At 35.5% G+C, this 18919-nt stretch overlaps 1 protein-coding gene across 1 annotated transcript; it reads right to left on the reverse strand.

Annotated features, from left to right (window-relative positions):
- Nucleotides 1-1361: 1361 nt before the first annotated feature.
- On the reverse strand, nucleotides 1362-18696 carry LOC110694471 (probable kinetochore protein NUF2). The gene is made up of 11 exons (XM_021871648.1): nucleotides 18380-18696; nucleotides 18068-18286; nucleotides 15838-15928; nucleotides 15573-15752; nucleotides 14949-15038; nucleotides 13917-14024; nucleotides 13101-13154; nucleotides 8662-8776; nucleotides 8418-8575; nucleotides 7441-7536; nucleotides 1362-1700 (listed from the first exon to the last, which is right to left on the reverse strand). The coding sequence occupies exons 1-11, from the start codon at nucleotides 18550-18552 to the stop codon at nucleotides 1626-1628; spliced, it is 1359 nt and encodes a 452-aa protein (XP_021727340.1). The 5' UTR covers nucleotides 18553-18696; the 3' UTR covers nucleotides 1362-1625.
- Nucleotides 18697-18919: the final 223 nt, after the last annotated feature.

Raw genomic sequence — 18919 nt, forward strand, 5'->3', positions numbered from 1 at the left:
TATTAGTGGATTCCTTTGACATGAGTGGAACATTGATTTCATTCAATGATTGATTTAACTGTGGTACACCCAAACGTCATTCCGTAAAAGGGGACTATACAAGGTGTTTCCTGGTTACTTCAAAAGTTGAGTGGGAGCCTTGGTTGCCACAAGATTGGATTGAGTCTACCTATTTAATTAGGAATGTGTCATGGCCCCTTGAAGATGGAGAATTTAGAAAAATGCATGGCCGTGCTCAAATGGATTACATAGTAATCATTTGTTTTATAATTCTAACTCAGTTTCAAGAAAAGATTTTTAGATTAATATGGTCACGACATGAGATGCAATCATATTATCAATTCGACACACATTGACTTAAGGAATTTGAATATTGCGCACTTGTCTCAAACAAGTGGGAGATTGAAGGATTTATGTCTTCGTCAAGTGCAATTACTAGATATATCAATGATCACTATTATGGAGATAATTAGTTCATTCTTTTGGGTCGTCATTGTCTGTTGCTAGATATGATAAATGATCTTTAGGCTAGTCAAATAGTTCAAAGCTCAATAGAATGGATCCTATGAGGTCACACTCAAGGGTATTGGATTAAACAAGTATGAGGCCCATTAATGGGTCTCATGAGGTAATGACAAACCATGTAAGGAGTTGGGCTAGAGTAGTTAGAATTAAGTTAGGAGTTTGGGCTTCACATGACTCTAATTATAGATGTGATCTATAAATAAAGTCATTGCCTAGGTTTTGAGGAGACATCACAATTAATCATACAGTCAATTGTGAAGCAAGGCAACCAAACTCCCTAATCCCATTCTCTCTCTCACGCACGCCCCTCCCCCTCTCTCCCATCCGTACAGCCGCCCCTCCTTGGTGGCGCATGGTGTTCGTGGTGGTTGTTCATGGTTAGTTCGTTCCTCTCCTCTCCGTAGAAGCTTGATTGAAAGGGTTCAATCACAACTAACTAGCATTAGTGGAGGTTCAATTTGTGCCCGTGGACCAAGTAGAGGAACCACGTTTGGGGTTCTAGTTCTCCTATTGTTCTTGCCCGATCACACGTTGAATCACGTTTCAAAGGTGTAATTATATATTCTTTATGTGTTGTGCAAAGATCTTGGTTATTATATGCTTATAAATATGATTCATGAAATTCCGCTTAGAGTACCTAAAGTCCTACAGCTAGGTGGTGTCCGTGGTGGTGGGTTATTTAATTTAATTTTGGTTGAATTTGTTTTTTCTTTTTTTTTTTTGTGGGTTGGATTAATACTTAAGTATATACCCTTATTTTTCAATAATCATGCTTAAGATATTTTGCCTAGGAGTCCGCAAAACACTAGCTTGTTGCGAGTAATAAGAAGCGGATGTAGTATAAAAATTCTAAAATAATTGATATTATATACGAAATTATATATCAAAACAATCCTACATGATAATGATATTCATTTTACATAATTCAAAGACAAGATCAAAGATATTTAACTTTGACTACATAAATAGTAAATGGGTAGACTTCAAGAAAACGAAGTTAGTATAGAGATTAAGTACATGTACATAGGACCTAAATATTTACAACATGATTGGCCTCGCATCCAATCCATTGTCAATATGTGTGGTGGGTGAGGATAAGCTCAATTCCCTGGCGCAGTCATTTGCAACTTCATGTTTGACATTACTTGTGCAGTAGAGCTTGTGTACAAATTTAGCTACATGTAAACAAATATTGAATATATCAGATACTAAGGAGTACATTGCAACCATTCTGTATGAAACAATCTCTCCATTTTAAACATGTTTCATTTGTTTTCAGTAAAAGAATAAAGATACGAAGTGTATTGTAAAGAAAATTCAATAAAAGTAACACGGGAACAGCAAAAAATTCAGCCAGGTCAATGATAAATAGTTATTGAGGCAACTTTGCAGAAAGTACCACAAAATGACAAAAGTAAAATCATGAATAGCCTAAAGCCTGCAACAAAATATTGACTCCATTGATATATGATGGGATGATGCTAACATGGGATCGCTTTTCCCACCCGTATTGATATGCACGGGTTTTTTCGTTTACTTTTAGGGTACATTGTAAGGCGACTTATTTAGCAAAATAATCAAACTAACCATCATTGAGGCTACGGTTTCATCGCCGTAAGGAGGGAAAGTCACCCATGGTAACCTCGGGACATAATACGTGAAAATATCGGTGATATGTTTATTGATGAGACAAAAAAAGGCGTGGTAAGTAAACATTGTGAAGACAGGTTTTGGAATCTCGTGGCTTGAAAGTTAGACGGACTATTTAGAATGTAAGTTTAGCGGCGTGAGAAATAGGGAGACAAGGTTGATCACCTTGGATGAAAAGATTATCCAAGGTTCACAGTTGGGATATGTTATTCAAATGGATGGACTATTGGATGTTGATATAGCTCATAGGATCTAAGCGGGTTGGTTGAAGTGGAAGAATGCGACAAAGTTTTATGTGAACCCAACATGCCTCATAGATTTAAAGGTTGATTCTACCAAACGACAATAAGGCATGCCTTGTTATATGCTACACAATGTTGGCTGTAAAGCATTGCCACATGCATAAGATGAATGTGGCAGTGATGCATATGTTGTGATGGATGTGTGGCCATACAAGAAAGGATCGATTAAAGAATGAGATAATTAGGAAGAAAGTAGGGGTTACATCGATTAAGTACAGGATGAGAGAGATTCGCTTAAGGTGGTTTAGCCATGTAAGAAGAAGACCAAGTGAGGCTTCAGTAAGGAGGATTAAAGAGTTAAAGAGTTGTAAATGTTGGGATCGCAATGGGTAGGGAAAGACTTAAGAAAACTTGGACAATGGTGATATGAGTGCTTTGGGAATTGAGGAAAATATGGAATTGGATAGGGCGGTGTGGAGGGAGAAAATTCACGTCAAGGGCATATCATGGTTATATATATACATTTGTTTATTTTATCTTAGCTTTATTTTTACGGATTTTTCACCAAATACCACCGAGTTTTTCAAAAATTCACCATATACCACACAAAATTTTCTAATTTACCATATACCATTGAGTTACTGTACGTTAACACAGAATGCCATTTTTGGTAACTGTCGTTAGTGTGCCGTTAACGCCGTTAGTAATTAGGGTTAATTATGCCACGTGGCTGTCACTTATTGACTCTTATTAATATTATCTAATTAATTAGTTAAATAAAGAATTAAAAAAAAAAAAAACAACCACCACCTCCTCACTCCACCAACCCCGACACCTCCTTCCCCACCAGCCCAGCTCCCCCTCCCAGCCGGCGGCCTTCCCCAGCCTCCTCCCTCGCCGGCCCTCCGAAGCTCCCCCTACCCCTACCATCTCCCCTTCCCGTCCTCCTCCTTAACCACCATCCTCTATAGGCACTTCTCTCAACCCATCTTCCCAAAAACAAAAATCAATCTGCATCTCCCGCCGGCCGAAATCCGACCAAAACCCCCCGCCGGCGCTCCTCCCCTTCCCCTGAACCGCCTGCCCGCATCTCCCACGAAAACCCTCATCTCTGTTCGTTTCTCTCTTCAACTTGAAAAAATTGTGGTATTTGAAGATTGTTGTAATTCCTTAGTATAATTTGAGATAAGATTGGTCTAATAATCTGAATTTTGTATTTGGATTTGGAATTGGAATGGATCCCTTTCATCTCTTATCTTTCATCATCGACTTTCGTAAAGGTATTCTCCGATTACCTTTCATCTCGATTTTGGGTTTTGGGTTGGTTGTTTGCAACTAAATTGGGCGGCGGCGACGTGAGGGAGGGGGATCTGGGTCGCCGGCGTTGGATTTCGGCATGGTGGGTTTCAGCTTAGGTGGAAGGGTTGCAGGAGGAGACGTTTTGGACCGATAGGAGGGAGAACTTGGGTTGGATATGGTGGTTCAAGGGAGGGATGGGGGCACCAGCGCAAGGCTGGGTGAGGGGCGGCGCCGGCGCGGTGGTGGTTCAAGGCAGGGAGCGGGTGGCGGGGGGGCGGGTGGCTGGCTGGGTGCTGGTTGGGGGCGAGGAGAGGGCTGGGAGTTGGTGGTGGTTTTAATTTTTTTTCAATTATTTTTGTAAAAGTTTTTCAATTAATTATTTAGTTTTTCAATTTTTTATTTTTTTTTTTTTGATAATTAATTAAGTGAACTGCTATTCGACTCTCCCAATTTACATGGTGACGCTCCCATTTAAATGTGAAATTACCGTTTCGTCCTTGTGTTAATTTGACCTATATAAGGCTCCACCACTTTGTCACATAATATACCGAGCAGTTTAATATTATTCCCGAGCACTTTGACCCACCACTTGCATTTAATCAACTATGAGGAAAAAAAAATTTAAGCACGAAAACCAAAAAACATAAATAAAAAAAAAATCGGATTTTAGGGACATCCGCCTGAAATTTCCGGATGTCCCTAGGAACATCCGGAAATTTCAGGCAGACATCCAGAAATTTCAGGCGGATGTCACAAGGGACATCCAGAAATTTCAGGCGGATGTCCCAAATTTTCCGGAATTTTTTTTTTTTTAATGAATTTACGAAAATCGCAAGAACTTTGAGCAACTTGTTCGCCGCCTCCCATGCCGCCACAACGACCGCTGTAAGTGAGCCTTATTTGCCTCCGATCCGCCATTGGATTACCCTCCTTGGATTGGTGGTGGTGGTTGTTCTTTTCTTATTTATTTTCTGTTTTTTTTTTTTTTGAATTTTCAAATTTAAAAAAAAAAATCTGTATTTTTTTAATTTTTGAAGAGAATTTCAGTTTTTAGAGAGAGAAGTACGAGCGTAAAATGTGTTGTAACTGTCGTGAGTGAGTGTCGTGAGTTAATTATATACGGGGAGCAAAAATGGAATTTCATGAAAAAAATGCGAGGGACGAGTTGTAATATGGGAGCGACGTTTAACAACACCCTTAATTAAATAATTATTTTAAAGTTAAATAATTTAAAAGGCAACCAATTGCTAGCTGCCACGTGGCACAATTAACGTTAATGACTGAGTTAACGAAAATGGCATTTTGTGACATTTATGTTAAACTCAGTGGTATATGGTGAATTAGAAAATTTTGTGTGGTATATGGTGAATTTTTGAAAAACTAAGTGGTATTTGGTGAAGAATCCGTTATTTTTATCATTTTACTCAAATTGTGTCTTATAAACTTTATTGTTTTCCTTTGCTAAAGTGTTCTAAACTGTTATGTTTTTTACTCGCACATTATACCACTCCTTTAAAACTTTCTTAAATTTTATTCTTGGCGCTCCTTAAAAACTCTCTTAAATTATATATGGATGCTCTTTCTTTTTCTCACTTTACACACCTTTTTCAAACTTTTTCGACTGTTTATCTTATTATGTCCTCTTTTCATGGTCAAACGGTTCCTTATGACCATTCACATTAATCAACCCCTATAACTTTCTTTTTCTAAACTATTATTGTTGATTTGTTGTTGTTGAAACGGTAACTAAGAAGGATGGCCATTTTCGGAAATCCAGACTATTATAGCTATTTCACTAACCTTGTAGTTACATTGAAATTTAATTGAATGAATGAATGCAAAAGGCTAAAGACTCATAAATTAAATGATGTTTGATATTAGAAACGATAAGATAGTATGATAATGCACAATATTTTCAATTTTTCACCTCAAAAAGTGATAGTTGATCAATTCTCCCTCTAGTGGTGCAAGGATCAGATGAGGAGAAAGTAACCGAATTTTATTCAAAAACTAGTAATTATGAGGCAATAATCAACAATAGAATTAAGTTCCAAGCATAATTCAAACGACCAACAGTAAATCCCAAAGGGCCAATGGTGTTTTCTCAAATATGGTAACAGAGATTTCATCGGAGAATGGTTAGTGGTAACAGGTAGCAGATATAAAAGTTATAAAAGTTACAACTGAGGCCCCGCCAGAAATGGGGTGTAAAAGTTAAAGGGTAAATAATTATGGACTTGTATTCTTTGCCTAGATTGAGTATAATCATTTAGGCCCGTAAAAACTTCCCCTCAAATAACTGAATGAGGGTAATATATTACCCAACCCCCCCCCCCCCCCTAATAGTAACAATTATCAGGTTGCAGTCCAACTTGGCATTTCCATTAGCCTAGTTTTTCTCTCCTCACAACCTTACCTATGCTTTCTTTTCTTCCCAAATTCTCTATCTTTTTCCTTCCATGCCCATGAAATTGCAATTTGAATTCGAATTTGTTTTCAGATCTGGTATGCATGGTGAAATTTTTTCTTTACTAATTTGTTAATTTCGATTTTTATTTATTATATATTTACTTCAATTTTTATGTTGGTTTACGGTTATAAAAAAATTATTCATTTGATTTTCAATAATTAGATTATTTTTTAAATAAAAAATTACTCTAATTTTACGTTGATTTTCCGTTTCTTCTTCTTCTTCAATTTCGAATTGCAATTGTATATTACCTAACCTTAATTTTTTTGTTCAAACATTTTTTGTTTGATTTTCCTAAGGACACGGATCTTGAATTACTTTTTCATGCTTTTTTTTTCTTTTTTTTATTTCTTTTGACGAGTATATTACTATGGTTTTTCGGATTACCATGTAGTATTACCATAAATTCAATCATCTAAGTTTTTTAAAAGTATTTTTCATGTGATTTTGTTGATAAAATGGGTATTAAAAAAAAAAGTGGGATTTTTGTCTTGACTAGGCTTAATAATATTGGGATAAATTTCATGTTTGTTAATCAGCTTTAGCTTTCGTAAATTTTATTGGGATAAATCAGATTTTAATAATTTTAAGGAAAAATATTATTGTGAACTTGAGGAATCGAAGTACATATTTTCCCTAGTAATACCAAACACAAGAATAAATTTCCCTAGTAATAAAATACTGTGTGCCAAACCTGCTGTAAATGAGTCCCCTTAATAGTTTCCCTTCTAAAATTACCACCCCCTAACAAATCCCCTCCTAATCATTAACCCCCTAACCATTCCCTTAAATCCAGGCAAGCCCTAATAAAAAAAAAATAGAATAAAAGTATCAACGAGGAAGCAATTCACATTAACAGTTTGTTTGGATAGCAAAGTGGAGGATAAAGGGAAGGGAGGGAAGAAGAAGGAAGGGGGAGGAATGGAAGGAGAGGGAGAAGGTAAGGTTACATTTTCCCTCCAAATCTTTCCAACATTAGAAGGATTTGGTTTATTTAAGAGGGAGGGAAAATGAATCCTTCCATTTCCCTTCCCTTCCCTCCTATCAAAACGTATTCAAAGAAGGGAGGATGAATCCCTTCTTTTCTCTTCTCTTCCTTTCCCTCCAATTCTCTCAATCCAAATAATGCGTAAGAAAATAAAATGTAACATAAAAAATAAAAGTAAAACAAGTATTTTAAATGAAGGAAAAGATAACTCTTGCTCATTATATGGAAAGTCCATCAACAGACTACTCTATATTATAGAAAATTACCTCATTTACTATCGCTTCACCTTTTTTCAGCAACTCTGCTTGTGTCACTGCTGCATGATCCTTTGTTGACTTGGTCTTTTCTTTTATGGAATCAACCTAGAAATAATAGAAACAGAAGACAACTTAAATGTCTTGAAATGTAAGACACCTATTACACCAGCAATAGACCCCACCTAACATTAACAGCTTGTTTGGATACAGAATCATAGAGGAAGGGTAGGGAAGGGGTAGGGAGGGAAGGGAAGGGAGAGAGGAAAAAATTCAGCTCCCTTGTTTGGATAGAAACGAAAGGGATGGGAGGGAGGAAGAAAGGGGAAAGAACAACCAACAACATTGTGCTCCTTTGTTCCATTCAACCACCAAATTTCAATTCACAATTAAACCAAAAACCCTTGAACTTTATTCTTCTTAATTATCTTCCTCCATCAGCGCATGATTCCTTCATCTTCAGATCAATCATGGCGAATTACACAGTTCTTAAATTCTAGCAAAATTTCGATTACAGAACAATAATTGAATTCCTTCATCAAAAAGCTCAGCAAAAGAGGCGGAGATAGAGTTTTCTCGAAAACTGGAAGCAATTGATTACGACGACAATAACAATGGCGAATTGGTGGTGGTAGAAAATTGGAATTAGGGTTAGGAAATTGGGGAAATTAGCGTAGAATTCCAGCATTGGAGGAGAGAAAATTTGGGGATTGATTTTTGAAAATAAAAAGGGTAAAATTGTCATTTAAAAATAAATCAGGTTGTATGATTTATTTTCCTTCCAAATCTTTTCAAATTTGGAAAGATTTTACTCTTAAGCAATGATTGAAATATTTTCCCCCCATTTCCTTTCCTTTCATTTCCTTCCCCTCCATAATTTACTATCCAAACAAAGGAAATTGCATCCCTCCCTTTCCCTTCTCTTCCTTTCCCCTCAAATTCCTCTATCCAAACAATGTGTAATACTTTTAAACTGTAGAATAGATTACCTCAGCTACCACAGTTTCAATCTTCCTTCCCCATGTTTCCAGATCATGTTTCCGTGATTCTGCCTCCAACTTTGCATTATTCAATAACCTTGTGTCCTCCTCATGTCTCAGCTTTGCCTCCTGTTCTATGAGAAGTTTTTGTTCATCCGACTGTCTAGCTGTGAAAAGCAAAGAATAAGTTGCAAGCAAAGCAATGTCTGAAAAGAAACGAAGCAGCTACTCAGGAATCTCAAAAGATAAAAACCTTTGGCCTGGGATTCAACTACTTTGGCTTCAAGTGATTTCTCCAGCATTTGATCATCACTCAACTTAGACTTCAGTTGCTTAACATCCTTTTCAGCAGATTTGTAAGAATTCACCTGTAAGAGTACCCAACTTTTGTCAACCAATAGATACATAACTAAGCATATATATACTACCCCCGTTAACAGTTATCTGCAACATATACTAAAAATGGGTGCTAACTATTATTTGCAACAAAGTCTATTCTTTCCTTTTTAGTAACTTTTTAATGGTAAAATGACCAAAATACCCTCATTTAAAAATTATTAACACATAATACTACACATAATTACAAATTATTATAACCCTAATCTAACTTAATTATCTAAGCTTTTCCCCCAAAAAAAATCAGATCAATCCCTAATTTCATCTCCCCACCATCTCTCTCCTCCATCTTCATCTCTCAGTTCATCTTCTTCGATCTTCATCTTCTTCCTATCATCATCATCATCTCTCATCTTCTTCCTTCTTCATCTCTCATCATCTTCTTCATTGTCATCTCTCATCTCAGTTCGTGGGTAGCTGTTGGTGATTTGTGGGTGGGTAAAACTGGTGGTAGTTCTTGTTTGTGGGTGGATTGTGGTTTGTGGGTGGGTGTTGGTGGTTTGTGGGTGGCTATTTCGTGCTTCGTGAATGGTTACTTCATGGGTGGGTGTCGATGGTGGTGGTTTTGGGCGGTTCGTGGGGGTAGTTTCTGAATGGGTTTGATTTTTGGGTTTCAGGTTCTAGGGTGGTTTTCATGGTTCTTGTGTGGTTGTCGTGATTCTTAGGAGGATTTCAGTGATTTGTGGGTGGCGTGTGGTAGTGGTGGTTCTGTGTGGCGTGTGATGGTGGTGGTGGTGGTGGTTATTCTGAATCTCCCATTACTTTTCCAGATTTGTGGGTTTTTGCGGGTTTGTTGGTGCGGTGGTGGTGGGTTCTTCGGTTCGTGGGTGCAAATCGTGGGTGGTGGGTTCTTTGGTTCGTGGGTGCAGATTGTGGGTGGTGGGTTCTTGGGTTCGTGGGTGCGGTGGGTGGTGGGTTGGTGGTATCGTGGGTGCTGTAGCGGGTGGTTTCGTGGGTGCGGTGGTTGCGGCGGTGGTTTTGTGGTTGCTGGGTTGTTTCGGTGCTGCTGGGTGGTGCTAGTGGTGGTGGGTTATTAGTTAAATTTTAGTTGAATTTGTTTTTTTCTTTGTTTTTGGGTTGGATTAATACTTAACCACATCCTCTTAATTTTCTATAATCATGCTTTAAAACTTTTGCCTAGGAGTCCGCGCATAGTACATTTGTTGCACATAACCGTTAACGGAGGAAGTATTTCTCTTGTATTGTTGGTGTTTGACACAAATGCTACCACAGTGCCCAAACCCAATGGCAGAATACTAGGATGCCAATTTAAAACTATGGTACAATTGACACTAATGGATGAAAGACAGCCAAAAGATGGAAATCTATATATTTGGCATTTACTACAATTCTTTCCAAATCATAATTTCTTATCCTTTCTTACAATGTTTATTAGGATACTTAGCTAATGAATTATTAAGATAATAAAGGGAACCGGAGTTGAAACTTTGGCAGACCTTATCTGAGCCTCGGAAGTAGTTTGCTAAACACTTCCAATGAGGCATGCACTTATTGAAATTTATGTTCTTTTTACGAATTTTCATTACTAAATTTTAAAATTTAATTATATTAAATAAAGAATCCTAATATTCAGTTTCAATAACATGCTATCATGAACCCTAAAAAAACATGCTATAAGATGCACAAAAGATTGAGTCATTTTCATAACTCTTATATAGCGTGAATCTCTTCACTCTTTCCCATGCAAACTTCCTTTCCATAGTAATAATGATGCACTAATTCTGAATAATTCATTGATTTTTAGGACCCCAAAAAAATGTGAATCTCTTCACTCCTTCCGCCCATCAAATGAATGTTCTTTTCCAATTTGACTTATCATGTGTGTTGTACCTAAGCATTTAAGGGATCATTTGGTAAAAGGGATGCAGTTACCGTTACCTTATTTCCCTTGGATTATGTATGGTTGGGTTTTGTGCATATCTCTACCCCTTTAACTATATTTGGTTTCACCAAAACAATTTTCAATTTCACTCCGCTCTCTTGGGGTTTCAATTTCCTCATTCCATTCAACAACCCTCATATATAAAAATAAACACAGCTACACTCCAGCCCCAACACCACCTAATTTTTTGCAGTTTACCTTTATACCATTGATAGAATAGTTTATTATACACTTATACCCTCATTTGGCCCACTAACACCTACCGACTTATAGTATAATATTACGGGAGGCCACCACAGCTTACCCACTAGTATTGTTGGGTGACTTGTTTGCCTACCTTTACACACTCTTTCTTAGGGGCTTAATTCTCGTGCAAACATAAGTGTAATTTAAGAAAATGAAAATTGTATGATTTAAAGGGGCTTTGGTTACTTTGCTTTCCTTGCCTTTCCTTGATTGTACTCCTTTCTTTAAAATTGAACCCAACAACCCCTGACTTTTGCAATTCCTCCATTCTATTTTACTCACAACAATTTGATATTTGCCACTATTCACATTTTTTTTAACATCTTTAGTAATTGATATGTAAGGCAATAATCAAGTAAGATATTGCTAAATTCATCAAGTAATTTTTAAATTATTCATAAATAAAGATTTTAATAGTTGAATTATGCATCAGTAGAGATAAAAGTCAAACTGTTGCAAGTAAAATGGAACAGATACCATATTATATTTCATTATTATAAAGATAAGGGAAATTCTTATGGTAACCCTCAATTTTTGTTACAACCCTCCTTTTTTTTTTAATTTCATAAATGGCCCTAACAAAAAAATTTATTCCTCCTTATAACCTAAATGAATGTTTTAATTATGGTAAGATTTAAAAAAAAAAAAATATATGTATACATATATATATATTGAATTTTAAAAAAATAATAATAAATAAAACCACTCCTCTATACTCTCCCCCCCCCCCACCTTACTCCCTACCGCTACCTCCATTTCTCTATCCCCTAGCGCGCCACCACCACCCAACTTGTCCGCGACCACAATACCAAACCAGCAACAATGACAACCACAACAACCCACAAAACCCAAAGACTACAGCTCCCTCACACAACCCTCTGCTCCAATAATCAACACCACCGACCCACATAAGCCCCAAACCGATTACAAAGGGGTGAGAGGTGTGGGTCAGATTTTTTAAGGGGGTAAACGCTGTGGGTTGAATTTTTGAAGGGGTGAGCAGTTTTAGGCTAGCGTGGTTGGATTTGGGTGGAAAGGTGGTAGATTTTATCAATTGAAGGGTACATTTCGAGCAGTGGGTGGGGTTGTTATTGGTTGGGTGAGGTTGTCTATGGTTGGAGGGGGTGGTTTCGAGCTAGATGGGTTGTTTTGTGATGGGTAATGGGTTTTCGGCGGTGGGGTGTGCGATTTCCAGCTAAGGAAAGTGGATTTGCAAGTGATTGGGGTAGATTTCACTGGCCATGGTTAGTTTACGGTGATGGATGTACAGTTGCAATTTTTGTTGTGGATTTTGTAAAGTGTTGTAGGTTAGGGCATATAGGTAATTTTAATCATTAAGGTTAACCATGGTTTGTATTTTAATTAAAACTAACCCAATAAGGCTATAAGATGGAATACAATTTTAATTAGGGTCATTTTGTGAAATAGAAATAAAAGTGGGTTACCAAATCCAGGTAGCAAAAATTGAGGATTATCCTGTAGAATTTCCTTAGAAGATAATTACCTTGAAATTACTTCAATGCAATATCAAACATCCATGTATTTTAATCAATTATCTGAACTTATTGTTATTTTTTTTTTCCCATTCCTTTGTATAAATAATCAGGATATTGTTATTTGGATGGAGGAGCAAAAATTTTCCTCACAACGACAATAATTGTAATTATATTTTTTTTTTTTTAAATTTATATTTTGGGATGATGATATTGTTACTTTTTGTAATGGTTGAAGTTCTTTACACTTTCTATTTTAATGTGTTCCTCGACTTCCTGATAGTTGTTTACACATTTACATTATTCCATTTTTGGCAAATCTCATTTAATACCTTACCCACATTACCCCTATATATTTACCCCTTTCTTTTTTTTTTAAGAATATTTACCCCATTTTATCACTTTCTTTTACTTATCATTTCCTATATTCACCTACCTTTTTCCACCCTCTTACTTTGTCCACCTTTTTTTCCACATACTCACCACATCAACATACTCTCTCCAATTACTTAATGTGTGTGCAAACTGTAGCTGTAAAAATCTTATGGGAATAAAAAAAAAAAATTACTTCAGCTGGCGGAATATATGCCTAGGATCTATATCTCTTATATTCTGAAACCGATTAAAATACAAGATTGATTACAAGAAACAAACCTGTTCTTGTATTGCTTGCATCTGAGCCAACTGCTTTGTCATTTTCTGCGAAGCCTGAGATAAGCAGCACATAGAGTGACATGTGAATTGCCTTCCTTAAAATTCTCTACTTCATAAGTTCATAGCAGTTCAACTTCATTATGCACAATGCATGGAGGGAAACAGAAACTATTGATACTTGTGGCAAATTTTTTAGTTAACATGAGCAATACATTAATTGTGTAGCATATAAACATAATTAGAATTTCAATGGCTTAGTATACAGCCAAATTCTAAATTAACCAAAAATATAGCAGTCTAATCTTGAAAATTAGAAAACCAAAAGCATAAAAACCACATCCTTACCTCTTGATGTAAATAACGTAGTATTTCAATCTTCAATTTCTAGAAAAGTTAATCATGCTAGAACTTTTACTTCCTTAAACAATTAAAAGTATAATAAGTTCCATCCCTCCAATCAACAATCAACAAGGCTACCAATCAAATCATTTCATGTCACCAAATCAAAGTATTCCACACAGCCAACTGACAATAAATCAATCATCTCTAAGACAAGAAATGACAATAAATCAATCATCTCTAAGACAAGAAATGAAATCAATACGCAAGCCATGTGGAATGAACAGAGATGATTATACAAAATAAAATAAAATAAATTAAGGGATGCAAGGTTGCAAACTAATATGGAAAGCGAAGACAAATATTACAAATAAATCTTAAAAATTAGATCTGCAACCAAACTGGCAACTACAGAGCTACACAATGCATAGGAAATGATCATATACCACAGACAAAAATAAGACTATCACATATTACCTTTGTATAAACCTCCAAAACTGTAGTCTTTTCTTGAAAACTTTGGAAAGCTAGCCTTTCAGAATCCTTTGCCTCCATTTGAACTACTTTTTTCTCCTCTAACGTCCTCTACCATATGTAAGAAGTGAAGTGATTAGTTCCAAGACTTTCAGAATATCAGATGAATATAGAACATAACAAAATCAATTAAGATAATATTCCGTTGCACATCTGTCTCTCCACTCCTCCCCCCCCCCCCCCCCCTCTCCCAGCGGCCTTTAAAATTAATTATACTTGTATGTAAAAGACCCAAGGTAAGGAGAGAAAGAAATGTTAACATGTTTGGATGAAATCTATTCAAGGCACAAATGCCTCAAGCGAGCATCTAAAATATAATCATACAAAGAGACCTTATAAAACACAGCTTCAAAAGCAAGAACTATATAGTTTAAAATATCTCGATCAGGGAAATCATGTTGATCGCTTTTAGCACAAACGAAAAGTATTGCAAGGAAACCAATATAGTTAGAAACTTCAAGGGAAAACATATCTATTAATCCAGAGTCATATCAGATGGGAAGAAATAACATTTCTGATATCCTCATGGATAAATGTGCAGTACTTTAAATTGTGCTAGTCTCAGTGTATCATATTAAAACAGCAAGTTACGTGCATGATTTTCCTCGTCATGTGCTTTGTCAACACACTTACGCACTCTATATAATACTTCTTTATATTTTTTCAACAAAGAAAATAAATTAGAGAGAGGAAGAAGCTGAAAAGACACAGCCCAATTGATCCTATATTCTTAATAATTAACAAATTTTGATGCGGTGGTCAAGATGTCAAATTTCATGAAAACGTTTTTTAGAGCCAAAAAAGAGTACCAGACAATGTCTTTAGACCATAGCATTATAGAGATACTTTCTTAAGCTAAAAAACAATCATGAGTTGCAGAAATAACAATTTGTAGTTCTATCAACAATGAATAAACAGCTAAAACACAGTTGAACTATAAAACTGAGTACAGTTTACAGCTGGCAGAGTTTATACCTGAAGTTTGTCTGGTGATTGCACAATTTTAGAACGTAAAGTAGCATTCTCTTGTGTAGCTTGGATGAGTTCATACTCTGACCTTTTAACCTTAATGAAAGAAAAAAATCAAACCTATCAGCAGTTACTTATAGAAACAAAGGGATGCTCACTACATCAAGAATATATGAAACTACTTTTGACAATGTGATTAAGGGTACAATTCAAACACTATTGCACTAGATCTTGTAATAGATATTGAATAAACAAACCACTTTTTTACTAGCAAATTTATTTGGTCTATCACTTCAGCATTATATACTGCACAGTTGACTCAAGATTTGTGCTAGAGAGCATAACTGCTCATTGATTCCAAATTTTTATAAACACCTGGCAACCCAGTACTATATGTTGGTTGCAAATTCACTTACAAAGCCATTTTCGCTCACTAGTAACAAAATTATAAGTTAAAAGTGTGAAAAACAACCAACTTAAGCTAGTAATAACAATGGCAGGGTATTACACGAGCACCAAAGTAACAATGTCAATGTATAAGAAACAATTATCCCTAAGTCCCTAACTGAAAAAAATTAATTGAGAAAACGCGATGACTTGAAAGAAGAAGGAAACTAACAAAGTTCTTACAGTGTTTTCCAATTCTTCAGCCTTCTCCTTCATTGCTTGACGCTCCTTCCTCAAAATCAACTGATAGCTGTTGAGATTATCAAGGTTTTGCTGCAATTCCTTTACCTTAGCCTCAGCTTCTTGGACCAAAGGTTTTTCCCTTTCTCTTGCTTCATTGAATGCTGCGATTTCTTCTCCAAACTGCATTAAATATTATGATTAATCAAAGCATATTTCCACCCATGTTTTCAACTTTTCCGGAGATATATTTAATAAAGCATGTCACCAGTGAAATTTTATCCTCGCGTTGCTTGCGCTCCTCTTCTAGTACATTGAGTTCCTCAGCAAATGGCTTTAGCATACCCAATTTTGAATCTCTGTCCCATTGACAACACATATATAACAGATATCAGAATAACAAAGATAGCTACAATATAGGAATGATCCATTATTGAGAAAACACAAAGCATACAAGACAATAAAGTCACAAGTAATTACACGACTGAAACACTAACATCATTTAAACTATAGTGTAATCCACTTTTTTGATGAACATGGTAACTGTCACTACTTCCAATAAAATCACGATTCAAGTTTGCGCTGAAGGCTCACCAACTTTGACCATCAATTTGTCAAGATATGCGAGGACATACAATATCAAAAACATTGCAGCAAGATTTGTCTGATTATGGACTTTCAAAGGTCATTTTGTTAAAAGTATTTATAGTTTACAAGATGTAAGGTCATAAACCACATCACGTTATTCTTCAGCGGAAACACCTTTATTGTGAAATTTTCAATAAAAACCTATTTTGGCCCCTATTTGGACCTTCATCAGGCAGCTCTCAAATAGGTTATGGACAATAGCCATGATATCAAAATGAGTAAGAGGCTAGAAAAAGTATGTATAGGTCATTTTATGGCCCATAGAAAGGGCAAAGGGTTATTAAATGTATGTTACTCTCTCCATTCTCATATAATTGACACATTAAAATGGGCATGGAGTTTAAGAAATGTTTTTGAGTGAGGTAGTTTTATTGAATTGTTTATTGTAAAGTGAAGTTAGTGGAATGTTATTTTATTCGTAGATATAGTGCATGGGCCATAGTAAAGAGAAGTTAGTGACATGTTTGAGTGGGGGTGAGGATTACTTTAATATAAACCTTAAAAGTGATGGGTCATTGTGTAAGATAGAAAACAATTAAATATTAGTGGGTCTTAGCCATTTTCACTTTTTCAGTAATGTGTCAATTATTCGTGAACGGACGAAAAAAGGAAAGTGTGTCAATCATTTAAAAATGGGGGAAATAATCAAATATTAAAAAATGCTTAATTAAGTGATTATTAAACAAAAAATTGTAGTGAACGTAGTTTATGACAATTTCAATGATATTAAGATAGAAATAACAGTCAAATTTAATAATATTACACCACAAAAATTGAAGAAGCAACTTGCCAAATTCAAACTGGCTAAAAAAACATATACTTCCTCTGTTCCTCTAATATTGCAACATAGGTGGGGGGATACAGATTTTAAGAAGAGGAGAGAAATAGAGAGGAATAAAGATATGGACCCACGTGATGAGGAGAGACAAGGAAGAAAACACGTGCAAATAGGAATTTGTTGCAATATTTGTGAAACTTCCTAAAATGGTAATTGTTGCAATATTTGTAGAGCGGATGAAATATAATCTTTAGGTAAATTTGGTTTTGACTTCCTTTCTTTTATCTCTTTATTAAAATAACCACCTTCATTAATTTTTATGTTTTTTTTTTATTATTTAACTATTTTTTATTTTTATTTTTTTTTTTGTTTTTCTGCCAATAGAGAAATTCCATCCAAAAAATGTTGAATAAGACTCAAATATGTATTTTTTTTCCCCTTGTATGCATATGTACACTTAATTTTTGTCATAAACAATGTCTCTTCAACATCCCCATTTTCATAAGAAGTGTTATTGTAAATTGGTTAACAATTTAGATTTATTGTAAATAGCAATAAATGGGTGTGACATATACAAAAAAATAATATGGGAGAAAAATATTTTGAGTAGTGATTAACGCCTTTTCAGACAGGATTCGTATACTGGAAAGCAAAACCAACAAATGAGAAAAATGAAAGATAGTAAAGTTTAATAAAATTCTGGAAGGTACATATTTCAATAAAGTGAATGATAAAAGAAAAATAGTTAAAACCAATTTATTTATTTTTTTCATCTTTATTATCTCCCAGAAAATTTTTGAAATGAAATAATAATCAACTCAGCATAGAGCATGAACTCAGTTTCTGCGCAATAGGGCATACCATTTATGTTTGTAAGAGATTAAGGGCACATTTCACGTAATTCCCTACAGTTGATGAAGGTAAGCATTACTCTATAAGGAGGGAGCACAAAGCATACAGAATTAAGACACACAACCCAAATACCAACATAATCTAGTACCATTAAATTTTAGAAAACAAATTTCAAATATGAAATTGAACAAAATGAGTAAACAACAAACAGGCAACTCACTTATGAAGGAAGAAGTTGATGATAGCCGAGGCAAACTTGACAGTACGATTCGAGTCGGGGCGGATCAAATCAGGTAAGGTGAAACTAATTGGGCACTCAATCGCAGCTAAAACATCCTTAATTTTCCTATACAAATTGATTGCTCTAATGGCATCAACATGCATATCAGGATTCTCGAAGCGCTCCAACGCCTCGAAATCAACCTGACTAGGATCTTCCCTGCAGAAATTCGAATTGAAAATGTCATTCAAAACAGCTAAAAATGAAATTAACAGAAGACAAATTAGGGTTAGGGTTAGGGTTAAAAATAACTGGAGAGAATCGAGGTGAAGTAATAGGGAAGTGTAGAGACTGAAGACGAAATTAGAAGTAGGGTTAGTGAGATCGGAATCGGAGATGTTGATAATCTGGTATTCAGCTAAAATTCCGATGATTTCGGGGCGAGCTAGAACTGGAAGCGAGTACATTGATTGCGTTGTTGCCATTGAAGTCCCAAACTCAAAAATCCACCACTGTCTCAAGAACCCTAACTCTCGAATTGTGAGTCTGATTGATTGGTTTGTTTCCCCTTTTTGAAAAGATAAGTGGAATTTCTGTTTCTTAGGGTTTGTGTAATGCCATAAATTTGAATCTTAATTTCTCGCGTTTTTTTATACTTATTTATATCTAGTATCAATCATCAATAATCAATAACTATATACTAATATTCTTTCAAAAAAAATAACTATATTAACTATTAATTATTAAGGGGTCATTTGATTTGCATGGGGTAAACGGAATGGAATGAACAAAGGAAATGAAAGAGAATGGAATGAAAATCTCTCAAATTTAGTGTATTGTTTGTTTTAAAAA

Source organism: Chenopodium quinoa, unplaced genomic scaffold (genome assembly GCF_001683475.1).
Source record: "Chenopodium quinoa cultivar QQ74 unplaced genomic scaffold, ASM168347v1, whole genome shotgun sequence".
In the NCBI taxonomy this organism is placed as follows: Eukaryota; Viridiplantae; Streptophyta; class Magnoliopsida; order Caryophyllales; family Amaranthaceae; genus Chenopodium; species Chenopodium quinoa.

What these genes read in the sequence shown, in the direction of transcription:
- LOC110694471 (XM_021871648.1), bottom strand. Translation starts at nt 18,552, where the DNA reads ATGGCAACAACGCAATCAATGTACTCGCTTCCAGTTCTAGCTCGCCCC. An exon ending in ATCAACTTCTTCCTTCATAA is followed by an intron (nt 15,929 to 18,067) that starts GTGAGTTGCCTG and finishes TCAATGGGACAG; the next exon opens with AGATTCAAAATTGGGTATGC. An exon ending in AATCACCAGACAAACTTCAG is followed by an intron (nt 14,025 to 14,948) that starts GTATAAACTCTG and finishes TACATATGGTAG; the next exon opens with AGGACGTTAGAGGAGAAAAA.